Source organism: Podarcis muralis, chromosome 13, assembly GCF_964188315.1.
Source record: "Podarcis muralis chromosome 13, rPodMur119.hap1.1, whole genome shotgun sequence".
Classification (NCBI taxonomy): Eukaryota; Metazoa; Chordata; class Lepidosauria; order Squamata; family Lacertidae; genus Podarcis; species Podarcis muralis.
The window spans coordinates 7,057,384-7,070,700 of record NC_135667.1 but is presented as its reverse complement, the minus strand read 5'-3'; the positions used below and the strand labels follow the sequence as shown (position 1 = coordinate 7,070,700).

At 46.0% G+C, this 13,317-nt stretch overlaps 1 protein-coding gene across 1 annotated transcript; it reads right to left on the bottom strand.

The window, feature by feature from the left end:
- Nucleotides 1-3,075: 3,075 nt before the first annotated feature.
- Nucleotides 3,076-11,947, bottom strand: LOC114582409 (twisted gastrulation protein homolog 1-like). The gene is made up of 5 exons (XM_028703420.2): nucleotides 11,759-11,947; nucleotides 7,952-8,103; nucleotides 5,359-5,458; nucleotides 4,750-4,965; nucleotides 3,076-3,855 (listed from the first exon to the last, which is right to left on the bottom strand). Exons 2-5 carry the CDS (start codon nucleotides 8,063-8,065, stop codon nucleotides 3,635-3,637), a joined length of 651 nt encoding a protein of 216 aa, XP_028559253.2. The 5' UTR covers nucleotides 8,066-8,103; nucleotides 11,759-11,947; the 3' UTR covers nucleotides 3,076-3,634.
- Between the last annotated feature and the right edge of the window lie 1,370 nt (nucleotides 11,948-13,317).

Sequence of the window (13,317 nt, the reverse complement as noted above, 5' to 3'; positions counted from 1 at the left end):
CTCAGAGGCACTATTAAAAAAATAAACTCTGGTAAGGCAGATGTGCACAGCCTTTGGCCCGCCTGACTTGACTGAACTACACCTGCTCTCATCCCTGGCCCATCAGCTATGCTTGCCCTTAGATGGTGATGAGAATGGTAGTCCGGCCACATCTAGAGGTCCCCCACACGTAAGCAGAGAGATGGCTGCAGGAATTCCTACACCAGATAAATATGCAGAGTTTACGGCACTGGTGATCTGGGTCCTTGCAGAAGGGACCGAGGTGGTCCGTCCTGTTTTGCCACCTGAAGCAAAATTTTGGGAAAGTGCCAACCACCCCCTTGCCGCCCCCACCAAAGCCTCGCTTACCGGGGTCATGCAGCTGTGGCTTCTAGTGAGATTTTGTAAAAGCCACGAGTGGAGACCTCCACGAGATCTCACTGGAACCCGCTGCAGATTCTTCTCCTCGCTTTGGCAGGGCATCCCCGAGAAGGGATGGATGCTCCCTAGGGTCAGTTGTGTTGGTGTAATGTGAACATTGAGTGAAATTAAAGTGTTTGGTCTCATGCCTTGAGTTAGCACAGGGGTCAGCAAACTTTTTCAGCAGGGGGTCATCGGTCCACTGTCTCTCATACCTTGTGGGGGGCCAGACTATATTTTTTGGGGGGAAATGAACGAATTCCTATGCTCCACAAATAACCCAGAGATGCATTTTAAATAAAAGCACACATTCTACTCATGCAAAAACACGCGGATTCCCAGACTGTCTGCGGGCTGGATTTAGAAGGAGATTGGGCTGGATTCGGCCCCTGGGCCTTAGTTTGCCTACCCACGAGTTAGCACATTCCCCATGTCTGGATGTCCTGAGACAAGGGTACCAGGTGCACTGGGTTACCATAGCAACACCAGCAAGCTGGAGTGCATGACTTGCTGACTGAATTCGTGAGAGATGGGGAAGAGGCTGTGGGTTTTACACAGCATGGTGATGTTAGTGGATCTCTCTGTACATGCGCATCTTTACTTCAAGGACCAGAAGAACTGTATATAGTAGACAGTAGTGTTGAGTTTTGTCTCGTATCTGGAGCCACCAACAAGTCAGAATGGCTCAGCCTTCTTGCTGAAGAGCAGGACTCCAGGATCTCGTCTGGAAACATAAGGTCCACTATAGCAGTGTTTCCCAACCTTGGGCCTCCAGCTGTTTTTGGACTACAACTCCCATCATCCCTAGCTAGCAAGACCAGTGGTCAGGGATGATGGGAATTGTAGTTCAAAAACAGCTGGAGGCCCAAGGTTGGGAAACACTGCACTATAGTACAGTGGTACCTCGGGTTAAGTACGGTACTTAATTCGTTCCGGAGGGTCTGTACTTAACCTGAAACTGTTATTAACCTGAAGCACCACTTTAGCTAATGGGGCCTCCTGCTGCCGCCGCACCGCCGGAGCACAATTTCTGTTCTCATCCTGAAGCAAAGTTCTTAACCTGAAGCACTATTTCTGGGTTAGCGGAGTCTGTAACCTGAAGCGTATGTAACCTGAAGCGTATGTAACCCGAGGTACCACTGTAGCAATGAAACTTTGGGGAGCTGTCAAATGGGAGTTTGGCGCAGTGTGTCATCTGAACGCTCCTGGCATATCTCTGCATTCCATCTGAAGCCGGAGAGGCTGTGAAGGTATCAGACTAGTGTCTGGAAGCAATGATGGAGGCCAGTAAACTGAGACCTCTGGGTGGTGTTGCACTCCCTCAGAAGAAACAAGCTTGGAGTCTGAGGATGCTGCCAGATTGCAACTTGTCACACTTGATCTGGTGACCTCCTGCCTGGACCACTGCAGTGTGCTGTATGTGGGGCTTCCCTTGGAGACGGACCAGAGGATGCAGCTACTGAGCAGCTAGGCTGAAAAGTGGGGCAGCCTTGATGCTGTTTTCTTGTGTTTCCCCCTGGAAAGCTAGTTTCTGGTTGTTTCTTATTATCCAGGTCGTGATAACTTTGTCATCCCCATAAAAAGCTGTTTGTAAGTAGAAGAACCTATTAATAAGAACCGCAATACCTCAAGGACCGCCTCTTTCCATATGAACCTACCCAGACCCTGAGATCATCTTCTGAAGCCCTCCTTCATGTGACTCCTCCTTATGAGGTCTGGAGGGTGGCAACACGAGAACAGGGCCTTTTCTGCAGTGGCTCCCTGTCTGTGGAATGCTCTCCCCAAGGAAGTTCGCCTGCCACCTTCATTATACACCTTTAGGCACCAGGCAAAAACGTTCCTTTTTAACCAGGCCTTTGGTTGATCTAATTTACATCCTATTCCCTTTTAAAACGTGTTTGTTTTGGGTGGAGGGCTATTGGGTTGTTTTTATTTTTATTATGTATTTCGTGGTTTTATATCTTGATTTTATTCTGTGATCCGCCCTGAGACCTCCGGGTTTAGCGTGGTATATAAATTCAATAAATAATATAAATAATAATAAATAATCAGCTCAAAAGATAATCTGGCTGATGAGGCTTCTGCAACACAACTGCCTTGTCTTGTGAACTGCCCCGAGATGATGATGATAATAATAATATAAATAATAATAATAATAATAATTTATTTATTTATATCCCGCCCTCCCCAGCTGAAGCCGGGCTCAGGGCGGCTAACAACAGTAAAATGATAAAACATTCTAAAATCATTTCATTATAAAATTAATTCCAATCAAATTAATGGCAACCATTTGGGCTAGAAGTTCTGTAAGGATCACCAAAGGAGGGAGTCAGGCTGTGCCCTGGCCAAAGGCCTGGTGGAACAGCTCTGTCTTGCAGGCCCTGCGGAAAGATGTCAAGTCCCGCAGGGCCCTAGTCTCTTGTGGCAGAGCGTTCCACCATATCGGAGCCACAGCCGAAAAAGCCCTGGCTCTGGTTGAGCCCAGCCTAACCTCCCTGTGGCTTGGGACCTTCAAGATGTTTTTATTTGAAGACCATAAGTTCCTCTGTGGGACATACCAGGAGAGGCGGTCCTATAGGTACGAGGGTCCTAGGCCGCATAGGGCTTTGAAGGTTAATCTTGTGATGAAGGACAATATATAAAAAGAATAAATAACAACAAGAAGAACAACAACAATACAGGTAAAAATATTTATTTTATTATCATTACAAAGATGGGAAACTGACAAAAGTCTTTATATCTAGGTCCATGAAGCAATTGACTTGGACGAGGTGTTCAGAAAACTTGGGGCTGCGGAGGGTTTGGAAAAGGGGCATTCCCCCCCCCCCAAGGTGGTTATAGGCAGGTACCTAGGACACCTTTTTGCCAGGTGCAATGCTTATAAGCAGAAGGCGTTTTCTCTTTGGGGAGGGGTGACTTCAACAGGGAGCATTAGGGAATAAGGCAAAGTCAGCTGGGTTGTAAGACAAAGCAGAGAGAGGGGACTGTAGCTGGCAAGATACCCATAATAAGCAGAGGGAGAAGGTGGGACAGAAGACATTGTTGCTTGGGAGGGATGAGTCCAGAGGGGTCCATAGAACCAAAAAGGTTAATGAACAGCAACAAAAAGCAAATGTTTCATTCATGTTTTCTCAGTGAAGAAAGGAAGATTGGGTGTGACTGGGGCAGGCAGCCCAAGCAGAGGCTCGGGCAAGGCGAGTGGGTGTTTTCTGAGGGGCCGAGAGACCCATAGATCTCAGTCCCGGCAACTGGAACATTGTGCGTGGGCTCCCCCATAGCCCAGGCAGTCTGGCCCCAGACACTGGCAGCAGGCGTTGTGGAACCAGCGGTAGCGCCAGGCGCCCACCGACTGGCAAGCCGTCCGGCACCGGCTCATGGACAGGCACTCGTTGAAGAAAATGGACTGGCACGGTGGCATGGTGGCATTGAGGCCCTTGGCATCCGAGAGGGCCAAGCCTGGAAGCGAGAGGAGAGAAGGTTTGCGGCCATTGCGGCTGAACCCAGGACAAAAGCTGCAGCTCAGAAATCATGCGTCTGCTTTGCACAATGTTCCAGGCTCGATCCCCAGTTAGGGCTAGGAGAGAATCTAGACTGAGACCCTGGAGAGATGCTGCCAGCCTGTGTGGGCAGTATGGAGCTAGCCTGGCCAAAGGGAAGGCTGGGAGGCAACGGCTGGGAATGACGAGCTCATGTGTGAATTGAACCAGGGCCTTTTAGAAATAGAATCATAGAATCATAGAGTTGGAATAGACCACAGGGGCCATTGAGTCCAACCCCCTGCCAAGCAGGAAACACCATCAGAGCACTCCTGACATATGGTTGTCAAGCCTCTGCTTAAAGACCTCCAAAGAAGGAGACTCCACCACACTCCTTGGCAGCAAATTCCACTGTCGAACAGCTCTTACTGTCAGGAAGTTCTTCCTAACAGAATAAGCTGTCTTATTCAGAGTCAGATTAAAAGTCCATCTAACCCTGTATTGTCTGCACTGATTGGCAGCAGTGCTCCAGGGTTTCAGACAAGACATTCCCAGTGCTGCAACCTTCTGCATGCAAAGCAGATGTTCTGTCCCTGGGCAATGGCCCTTCTAGGTTACAGCACACATCACTCAAGTAACCCCCACGCCAATCCCAAAAAACCCTCAGGTGCCATTGTGAACAGGTATGTGTCAATCTGAATGTTTCCTGTTGTTTATTACTGTAGATCAAGCCCTGCTCTCTGGGGTTCTAGTCTGAAGCTCTAACCACTATACCACGCTGCCTCTTAACCCACCTCCCCCATGCAAGTGTCATGTATCCTTCCAGCGCCACCTGTCTCCCAACAGCCCCCTCTCCCCCCCACCACACGCGTACCTGTGTGAGGCCCCAGGAGGAGGTGGCCGGTCTCCGCGTGGTTCTGCCGCAGCTCCTCTTCGACTGGTAGGGTCAGGATGCTCCAGCCCATGGGAGGGTCATTGTCAGAGATGGCCATGAGTGCGCGGAAGAGCGAGGGCACCGGGGACATCAGGTTGTGCATGGAGCTCCGCAGGGCAGGGCGGGGGGCCGAGGAGGGACGCTCGTCACACAGCCCTTGCGGAGAGGAGAAATCAAGTCGGAATTCCTCATGGACCACAGTTCAGCCACTGGGAAGAAGCGGGCAGTGTCCTGGATCTAGTAACCCTCCTCCCAGCCATATTTTCGCAGTTTAGGGGATGGGGCCCAAGCTCAGTGGTAGAACACCTTTTGCATGCAGCACCAAGAGGACTCCAGCTTCCTCAAAGGCCCCCAGAAAAGATAAAAAAAGTGTGTGGAATATTCAAACTATATCAAACTGTTCTTTTCATTTTTTCCAGAAAAAAACGGCTTTGGAAACCCCCCTTATTTCCATTTTTTCCCCAGAGGTTCCCATCTCTACTTTGGCCCCCACTTTATTCCCCACCCTGCAATGTGACGGGCGTTTAGCACCCCCTGGAATTCACTCACCCACACATTCACAGCAGGACTCCCAGAGATTGCCCAAGCAGAAAGCACATTCCCGACAGCATGGGCACCCAGCTCGGTTGGCCTCGCACTGGCACACTTCCTGCCAAGAGATACCAAGTGGGGGTGTTAACAGTGACCTCCCCCCCTACGGTTCCCTTTGTAAAATGATCACACCAGCGCACATACAAATCTGCCCCTGTTTTGCCCCCAAAGTGAGGATGGCCAATTCGAGAAGTGCAGCCCCATTACTGAGAAGGCCCTCTGCCTGGTTCCCTGTAACCTCACTTCTTGCAGGGAGGGAACCGCCAGAAGGCCCTAGGCGCTGGATCTCAGTGTCCGGGCTGAACGATGGGGGTGGAGACACTCCTTCAGGCATATTGGGTCTTTGAGGAAATGTACTGGGAGCCAATGAAGGTCTTTCAGGACCAGTGTTACAAACTGACTTCAAATTAAATAGTTAAATTTTTCATATATTGACTTCCCACCCACACCACATTGTTTTTGTTCATACCCATTTCTACTACATTATATATCAGTATTTTATCTATTACAGATATCCCTCTAATGAAATCACTTTATCAAATCCTTCTCAAATCCTGCCCACAATTTCATTTTATAGTGCTTTTTCAAATACAGTGGTACCATGGGTTACATACGCTTCAGGTTACAGACTCCGCTAACCCAGAAATAGTACCTCGGGTTAAGAACTTTGCTTCAGGATGAGAACAGAAATCGTGCTCCGGAGGCGTGGCAGCAGGAGGCCCCATTAGCTAAAGTGGTGCTTCAGGTTAAGAACAGTTTCAGGTTAAGAACAGACCTCCGGAACGAATTAAGTACTTAACCCGAGGTACCACTGTAGTCCAAAAAAAGTCCCCCATTCTTCCAAAATGTGTGCGTGTTGAGAAATAATTAAATACTTAGCAGACGCTGTGAATTCAGGTTTACCCTCCCAGAGGAGGAGGTTGCCCACTGCCTCTCTGCCTGATGCCCTGGCCTCGACTCTGTCCAGTCAGCCCCCTGCCATGAATGCGCTGTTCTCCCCTGATTGCTGCATCAGCTGTGACTGGGTAGTTCAGCCTCCCCAAATGACGAGGTTGCCTTGCTGTGCTTCTGCGTGAGTGACCGTTCTGGACTGCCAATCTAAAGGAAGCCCATGGTAGCGGCTCATGCAGATACACAGAGGGTTGTTCGCCACCGAGAAGGAGTACTAACCACATTTTGTGTGAGAGCACTGGTTAGTGCTATGACTGAGCCTCCCATTCAAGGGGGAGAAGGGGTCTCAGGAGCAGTGCTGGATTTTTGTAGAAGCTAAACAAGCTATAGCTTAGGGCTATATTTCTTGGGGGCCCAAAAAATTTTAATGGACTACATGGAATTGGCGGAAATGACTGGCAGAATCCGAGACCAGGGAGAAGAGTCGGTGGAAGAAGACTGGAAAAAGTTTAAAGACTATTTACAGAAATACTGTAAAATTAATGAATGTTAGAAAAATGTTGGAGTGAAGTTATATGGCTTTAGTAGAAATGTTATAAGGAATTAAGTATAAATAGATTGTTAGAGCATTAAAGGGAAAAATAAGGTCAGAATGTGTTAAGACAATTATAGGATAGAAAATAGAGGAAGATGGAAAGGAATTGCTGAAACAATAAATAGAAGTGGAATACAAAAAGGGAGGTGTGAGGAGGTCGTGGAAATTAGTGAAAGAAGGATAAAATATTGAAATTGGACTGTGTTTTAAATGGTTTTTGTTTTGTTTTGTTAGTGGTATGTTAGTGTTTTGCAGTGGTTTTTTGGGGTTTTTTTGTTTTTTTATTGTATTGTACTATTGTATGTTTTTCCTTTTTTGGTTTTTTTGTAGTGTTGTGTTCAATCTGTTGGAAACTAATAAATATTATTTAAAAAAACACACAAAAATGTAAAGGGGGAAAAACTGGATGCGCATTTCCAAAATATAAGGTAAAAAAAATACAGTGGACGCTTGGATTGCGAACGTGATCGTGTGGGAGGCACGTTCGCAACACGCAGCGTTCACAACCCACAGTGCCGCGTCTGTGCATGCGCGGGTTGTGATTCGGTGCTTCTGCGCATGTGCCAAAGCCCGGAAGTAACCCGTTCCAATACTTCCGGGTTCGGCGCAGTGCGCAACCCGAAAATGCACAACCTGAAGCGCCTGTAACCCGAGGTATGACTGTGAAACAAAACCTACATACAGCAACAGTGTTTTGTGTTGTGTAGGCTCCTATGATGTAAGTCATGGGCCCCACCTGCTAGCCTGTTGCCTAAAATATCACTGGTTTGCTCATTTCTATATATAGGGTGCCCACATTCTGCACAGACTGGTTGCATGGCAACATGGGAAAATGGCTTTAGAAACCTATTAGGTCCATAAATGACCATATAGCATATATTCAACACGAAAAACAGTGACAATTTGTTCTTGACAAAGGACAGCTGGACATATAAAGGGCCCCATTCCCTTCAGTAGCTTAGGGCCTCATCAAACCTAAATCCGGCCCTGGCCAGGAGCTTGCCCATCCCAAATCCAGGTGTGCAACAAGATCTGATGCAAGACAGCGCTTTCCCAACCTCTTACCTGCAGTAAGCACTTGCTGACGTCGCTGGCGCAGAGGGCCTTATTGCACCCATCAGCACGGGAGACCACAGCCCATGTGGCTGCCACCAAAAGGAAGGCCACACCGTGGGGCATTGCTACAATGTGGGGCGGTGGGGGGTGGGGAGACAGACCTGGAAGAAAGTGGAAGATATATGGTTACCTATGGGGAGAGGAACATTGATCAGGTGACAAAAAATTGAGTAGCCCACAAAAACGTTTACAGTGGTACCTCGGGTTAAGTACTTAATTCATTCCGGAGGTCTGTACTTAACCTGAAACTGTTCTTAACCTGAAGCACTACTTTAGCTAATGGGGCCTCCTGCTGCTGCCGTGCCGCCAGAGCATGATTTCTGTTCTCATCCTGAAGCAAAGTTCTTAACCCGAGGTAATATTTCTTTTTTTTTTTTTTTTTTTTAAATAATTTTTATTGCATTTTTTCAGACATAGGCAGAAAAAAACAAAAGAAAAAAAAAACAAAAAGCAAATACAAAGAATCATAACCTTTCAACAACTTATTTCTATCGAGCTTCCCCGCATCTCCCGCACAATGCATTCTTAACAATAAATTTATCAGCAAATTATAACCTTGTTTCGTGTGTTTCTTTTATACTTTCAATTGCAGTTTAAGTTTAAATCCCTTGTTGTCCATTTACTCTAAAAACAGAATATATTATCATTTTTAACATTTAAACATTGATTCTTTCAATAATGTTATCCAATTCCGTAAATGTTGCATTCTCATTGCTGGGGCTAGCATTTCAAATTATGCATCATTTTATAGTTCATATAACTTATAAAATTTTTGCAAGTAATTCTTAAATTTTTTCCAGTCCTCCTCCATTGCTTCTTCTCCCAGGTCTCGGATTCTGGCAGTCATTTCGGCCAATTCCATATAGTCAATCAGTTGCATTTGCCACTCTTCCAGCGTGGGTAAATCTTGAGTCTTCCAGTGTTTGGCGATCAAAATTCTTGCTGCAGTGGTAGCATACATAAAAAACGTTCTATCCTTCTTTAAAACCTTTTGGCCGACAATACCCAAGAGGAAGGCCTCCGGTTTTTTAGGGAAGGTGTACTTAAACACCTTTTTTAACTCGTTGTAGATCATTTCCCAGAAGGCCTTCACTCTTGGGCAAGTCCACCAAAGGTGAAAGAATGTTCCTTCAGCCTCTTTGCACTTCCAACATTTGTTATCAGACAAATGGTATATCTTAGCAAGCTTGACTGGGGTCATGTACCACCTGTATACCATTTTCATAATGTTTTCTTTCAAGGCATTACATGCCGTAAATTTCATACCGGTGGTCCATAACCTTTCCCAGTCTTCAAACATGATATTGTAACCAATGTCCTGAGCCCACTTTATCATGGCTGATTTAACTGTCTCATCCTGGGTGTTCCACTTAAGCAGCAAGTTATACATTCTCGATAAAACCTTGGTCTTTGGTTCTAACAATTCTGTCTCAAGTTTCGATTTTTCCACCTGGAATCCTGTTTTTTTGTCCAACTTAACCACCTCGTTAATTTGGGCATAATGAAACCAATCTCGCACCTTATCTTTTAAATTTTCAAAGCTCCGCAACCTCCAATTGTCACCTACTTTTTCTATTAGTTCCCAATATTTCGGCCAGCCGGTCTCCATATTGGGTTTTTTCCACGCCTTAGCCTCCACTGGTGATAACCACCTCGGAGTCTTACTTTCAAGTAAGTCTTTGTATTTCTGCCAGACCATAAAAATTGCTTTCCTGACAATATGGTTTTTGAACATTCCATGTGTTTTTGCCTTGCCGTACCACAGATAAGCATGCCATCCTAACGAGTTGTTAAAACCTTCCAGGTCTAGGACATCTGTATTCTCTAATAGAATCCAATCTTTCAACCAGCAGAAGGCTGCCGCCTCATAGTATAACCTTAAGTCTGGCAGGGCAAACCCCCCTCTTTCTTTTGCATCAGTTAGTATTTTGAACTTTATTCGGGGCTTTTTGCCCTGCCAGACAAACTTTGAGATATCCCTCTGCCACTTTCCAAAACATTCCACTCTGTCCACGACCTGCAAGGTTTGAAATAAAAACAACATTTTTGGCAAAACATTCATCTTGACAGCAGCAATTCGGCCCAGCAAGGAAAGCTTCAGTCTCGACCAAGTTTCCAAATCTTTCTTAACTTCTGACCAGCATTTCTCATAATTGTCCTTAAACAAATTCAAATTTCTAGGCGTCAAGTTTACCCCCAGGTATTTCACTTTCTTAACCACAGTTAACTCTGTTTCCTTCTGAAACCCCTCTATTTCTAAAGGCGTCAAGTTTTTCCCCAAAACTTTGGTTTTTTGTTTGTTCAACTTAAATCCTGCCACCCGACCAAATTCTTGTATCAGTTCCAGAACTCTTTTTGTACTAGATTCTGGCTCCTGTAATGTTATTACTAAGTCATCTGCAAATGCTTTCAGTTTATATTGTTTCACTCCGACCGTAATCCCCTGTATTTGCCGGTCCCTCCTGATCATGTTCAGCAAAACCTCCAGGACTGATATAAATAATAGGGGGGATAAGGGGCACCCCTGGCGTGTTCCTTTTTCAATATAAAACTCCTCTGTCACCACATTGTTCACTATCAACTTAGCTTTTTGTTCTGAATAAATTGCTTCTATACCATTTTCAAACCCTTTTGCCACCAAAAGGAAGGCCACACCGTGGGGCATTGCTACAATGTGGGGCGGTGGGGGGTGGGGAGACAGACCTGGAAGAAAGTGGAAGATATATGGTTACCTATGGGGAGAGGAACATTGATCAGGTGACAAAAAATTGAGTAGCCCACAAAAACGTTTACAGTGGTACCTCGGGTTAAGTACTTAATTCATTCCGGAGGTCTGTACTTAACCTGAAACTGTTCTTAACCTGAAGCACTACTTTAGCTAATGGGGCCTCCTGCTGCTGCCGTGCCGCCAGAGCATGATTTCTGTTCTCATCCTGAAGCAAAGTTCTTAACCCGAGGTAATATTTCTAGGTTAGCGGAGTCTGTAACCTGAAGCGTATGTAACCAGAAGCTTATGTAACCCGAGGTACCACTGTATTACGAATTTAGTTCCTGCAGCTGCAAAGTGGTTAAATTAACATTTTCCCCTTTCCTCTGTTATACTTCCCATCTAGATCTGCTCTAACCGACCAAGGGATTGGTTGATCTCTTCAGCCCCCCAACTTTTCAATACAGATTACTATGCTGGGGGAGGGGGTCTCTTCTCTCCACTATAGGGACATTGGAGGAGAGAAGCAGCTAATCTGGGTTAAACTAGTTACAGGTAGGTAGCCGTGTTGGTCTGCCGTAGTCGAAACAAAACAAAAACCAATAAAACCAATAAAATAAAATAAAATCCTTCCAGTAGCACCCTAGAGACCAGCTAAATTAGTTATTGGTATGAGCTTTCATACCAATTAAACTAGTACTAGTACATTTCATACCAAGTTAAACTAGTACATTATAAAAGTATTTTGGGGATTGCATATCATGGGCTAAAGTAGCTAACACTCTCCCCCCCCCCCAAGTAAATCCTAAATAAAACTGAGTAGTAACAGGAGGAATGACAAAGATGCCGGACCGCTGCCCCCCCCTTCAAGGTATGGACGTGCCAAAGACTCTCTCTCGACCCCCTCCCCATATTTCCAGGCCTTTTTTTTTGACGGCGTGGGGGGACATAGTGATGGCTAAGAGTTGGGGAAAGTGCTCGCCCCCTCCCGCATGCAACCAAGGCGAGGCGAAGAAGAAGAAAACTTAGTTAAGTGTCGATCGGCTTACCCGGAGATGGGGGTGAAGTCTGCGATCGATGTAGGGCTTTAATTTTTTTGGAGGGGGTCCGGACCACAGTCGCCCCCCTCTCTCAGTCTCTGCCTGGTAGGAAAAGGAGGAGGGATCTGGAAGAAGGGAGGGCTGAGAGGGGTTGGGAGAAGGGGAGATGGAGGAGGGAAGGGATAGAAGGAGGGAGGGAGAGCGAGAGAAAGAAAGAAAGAAAGAAAGAAAAAGAGAGAGAGAGAGAGAGAGAGAGAGAGAGAGAGAGAGAGAGAGAGAGAAACTAATTTAATATGTTGAATAGAAAATACGTAAGGTGTTAGTTAGCTGTAATGCTAGGAGATAAGGATTTGCTAGATAAATAATTTGGACTAGAAAACAAGAAGGGGAGGTACGAGGAAGTCAGGGAAATATGTTATTGAAAATAAGTTGTGAAATGTATGTGTTTTTAATATTTTTTCTTTTTTCTTTTTGTTTGTATAAAATGGAAAACTTCAATAAAAATTTTATAAAAGAAAGAAAGAAAGAAAGAAGTAGTAACAGAAAGAAAAGAAAGAAAGAAAAGAAAAGAAAGAAAGAACAGAAAGAAAGAAGTAGTAACAGAAAGAAAGAAAGAAAGAAAGAAAGAGGGTGGAGGAGACAGCCAGCCATTGATTTCGGCTTGCACCCAACTCTTCCAACTCTCTCGCCCCTCCAGAGGACCAAATTTGGAGCAATCCTTTTGTTCCTTTTTCAAGGCTGCAGAAGAAATAAAAGCAGTGTGGCAGCAGGCGGTGGTTTGTTAATGTTTCTGGGAACTGTAGCTCTGTGAGCCGTGAACTACAGTTCCCAGGACGGTTGTAGAGGAATTCGTGTGCTTTAAATGCATGGCGTGTTCTCAGCCTTTGTGTAGGGCCATTTCTTCTCCCAAAGATATCCCACAAGGCAGCAGAGGTTTAGGATCAGGGTTTTCCTTCTCTAAGGTGGGCTCCTTTCCCAGGTTGACGAGCCCCATCTGCCCCTCACTTCCTTCTGCAGCATTTTGCAGAAACTGCATTATTGACCATTGGACTATTGGTCTTTCCTCCTCGATCTGCCAGAGCCTGTATTTGCACGTGGAGGAAGTCCCTAACTCACTGAGGGTTTGACACCCATCAACTACCCTCTCCTGGCTTAGCCTGCCCCTAGAAGCCATTCCTGGGGTGCGGCCGATGTCACATGCAGGCAGCTTCCAGGAGCCAGAGGTGAAAGCTGAGTGCAGGATGGAGACCAAAGCTGGACAAACTACCCCAGAAGCATGATGTGTCCTCCCCCCCAGAGGTACTATCCCTCCCCTAACACCCCATATACCATGCTCTGAATACCCGCTGCTGGGAATTGCAAGTGAGGAGAATACTCTTGTGCTCAGGTCCTATTTGCAGGCTTCCCACAGGAATCTGGTTGCCACCATGAGAATAAGATGCTGGACAAAAGAGGCTACTGCCCTGATCCAGAAGGCTCGTCTTAGACCCTTAAAGGTAAAGGGACCCCTGACCATTAGGTCCAGTCACGGACGACTCTGGGGTTGTGGCGCTCATCTCACTTTATTG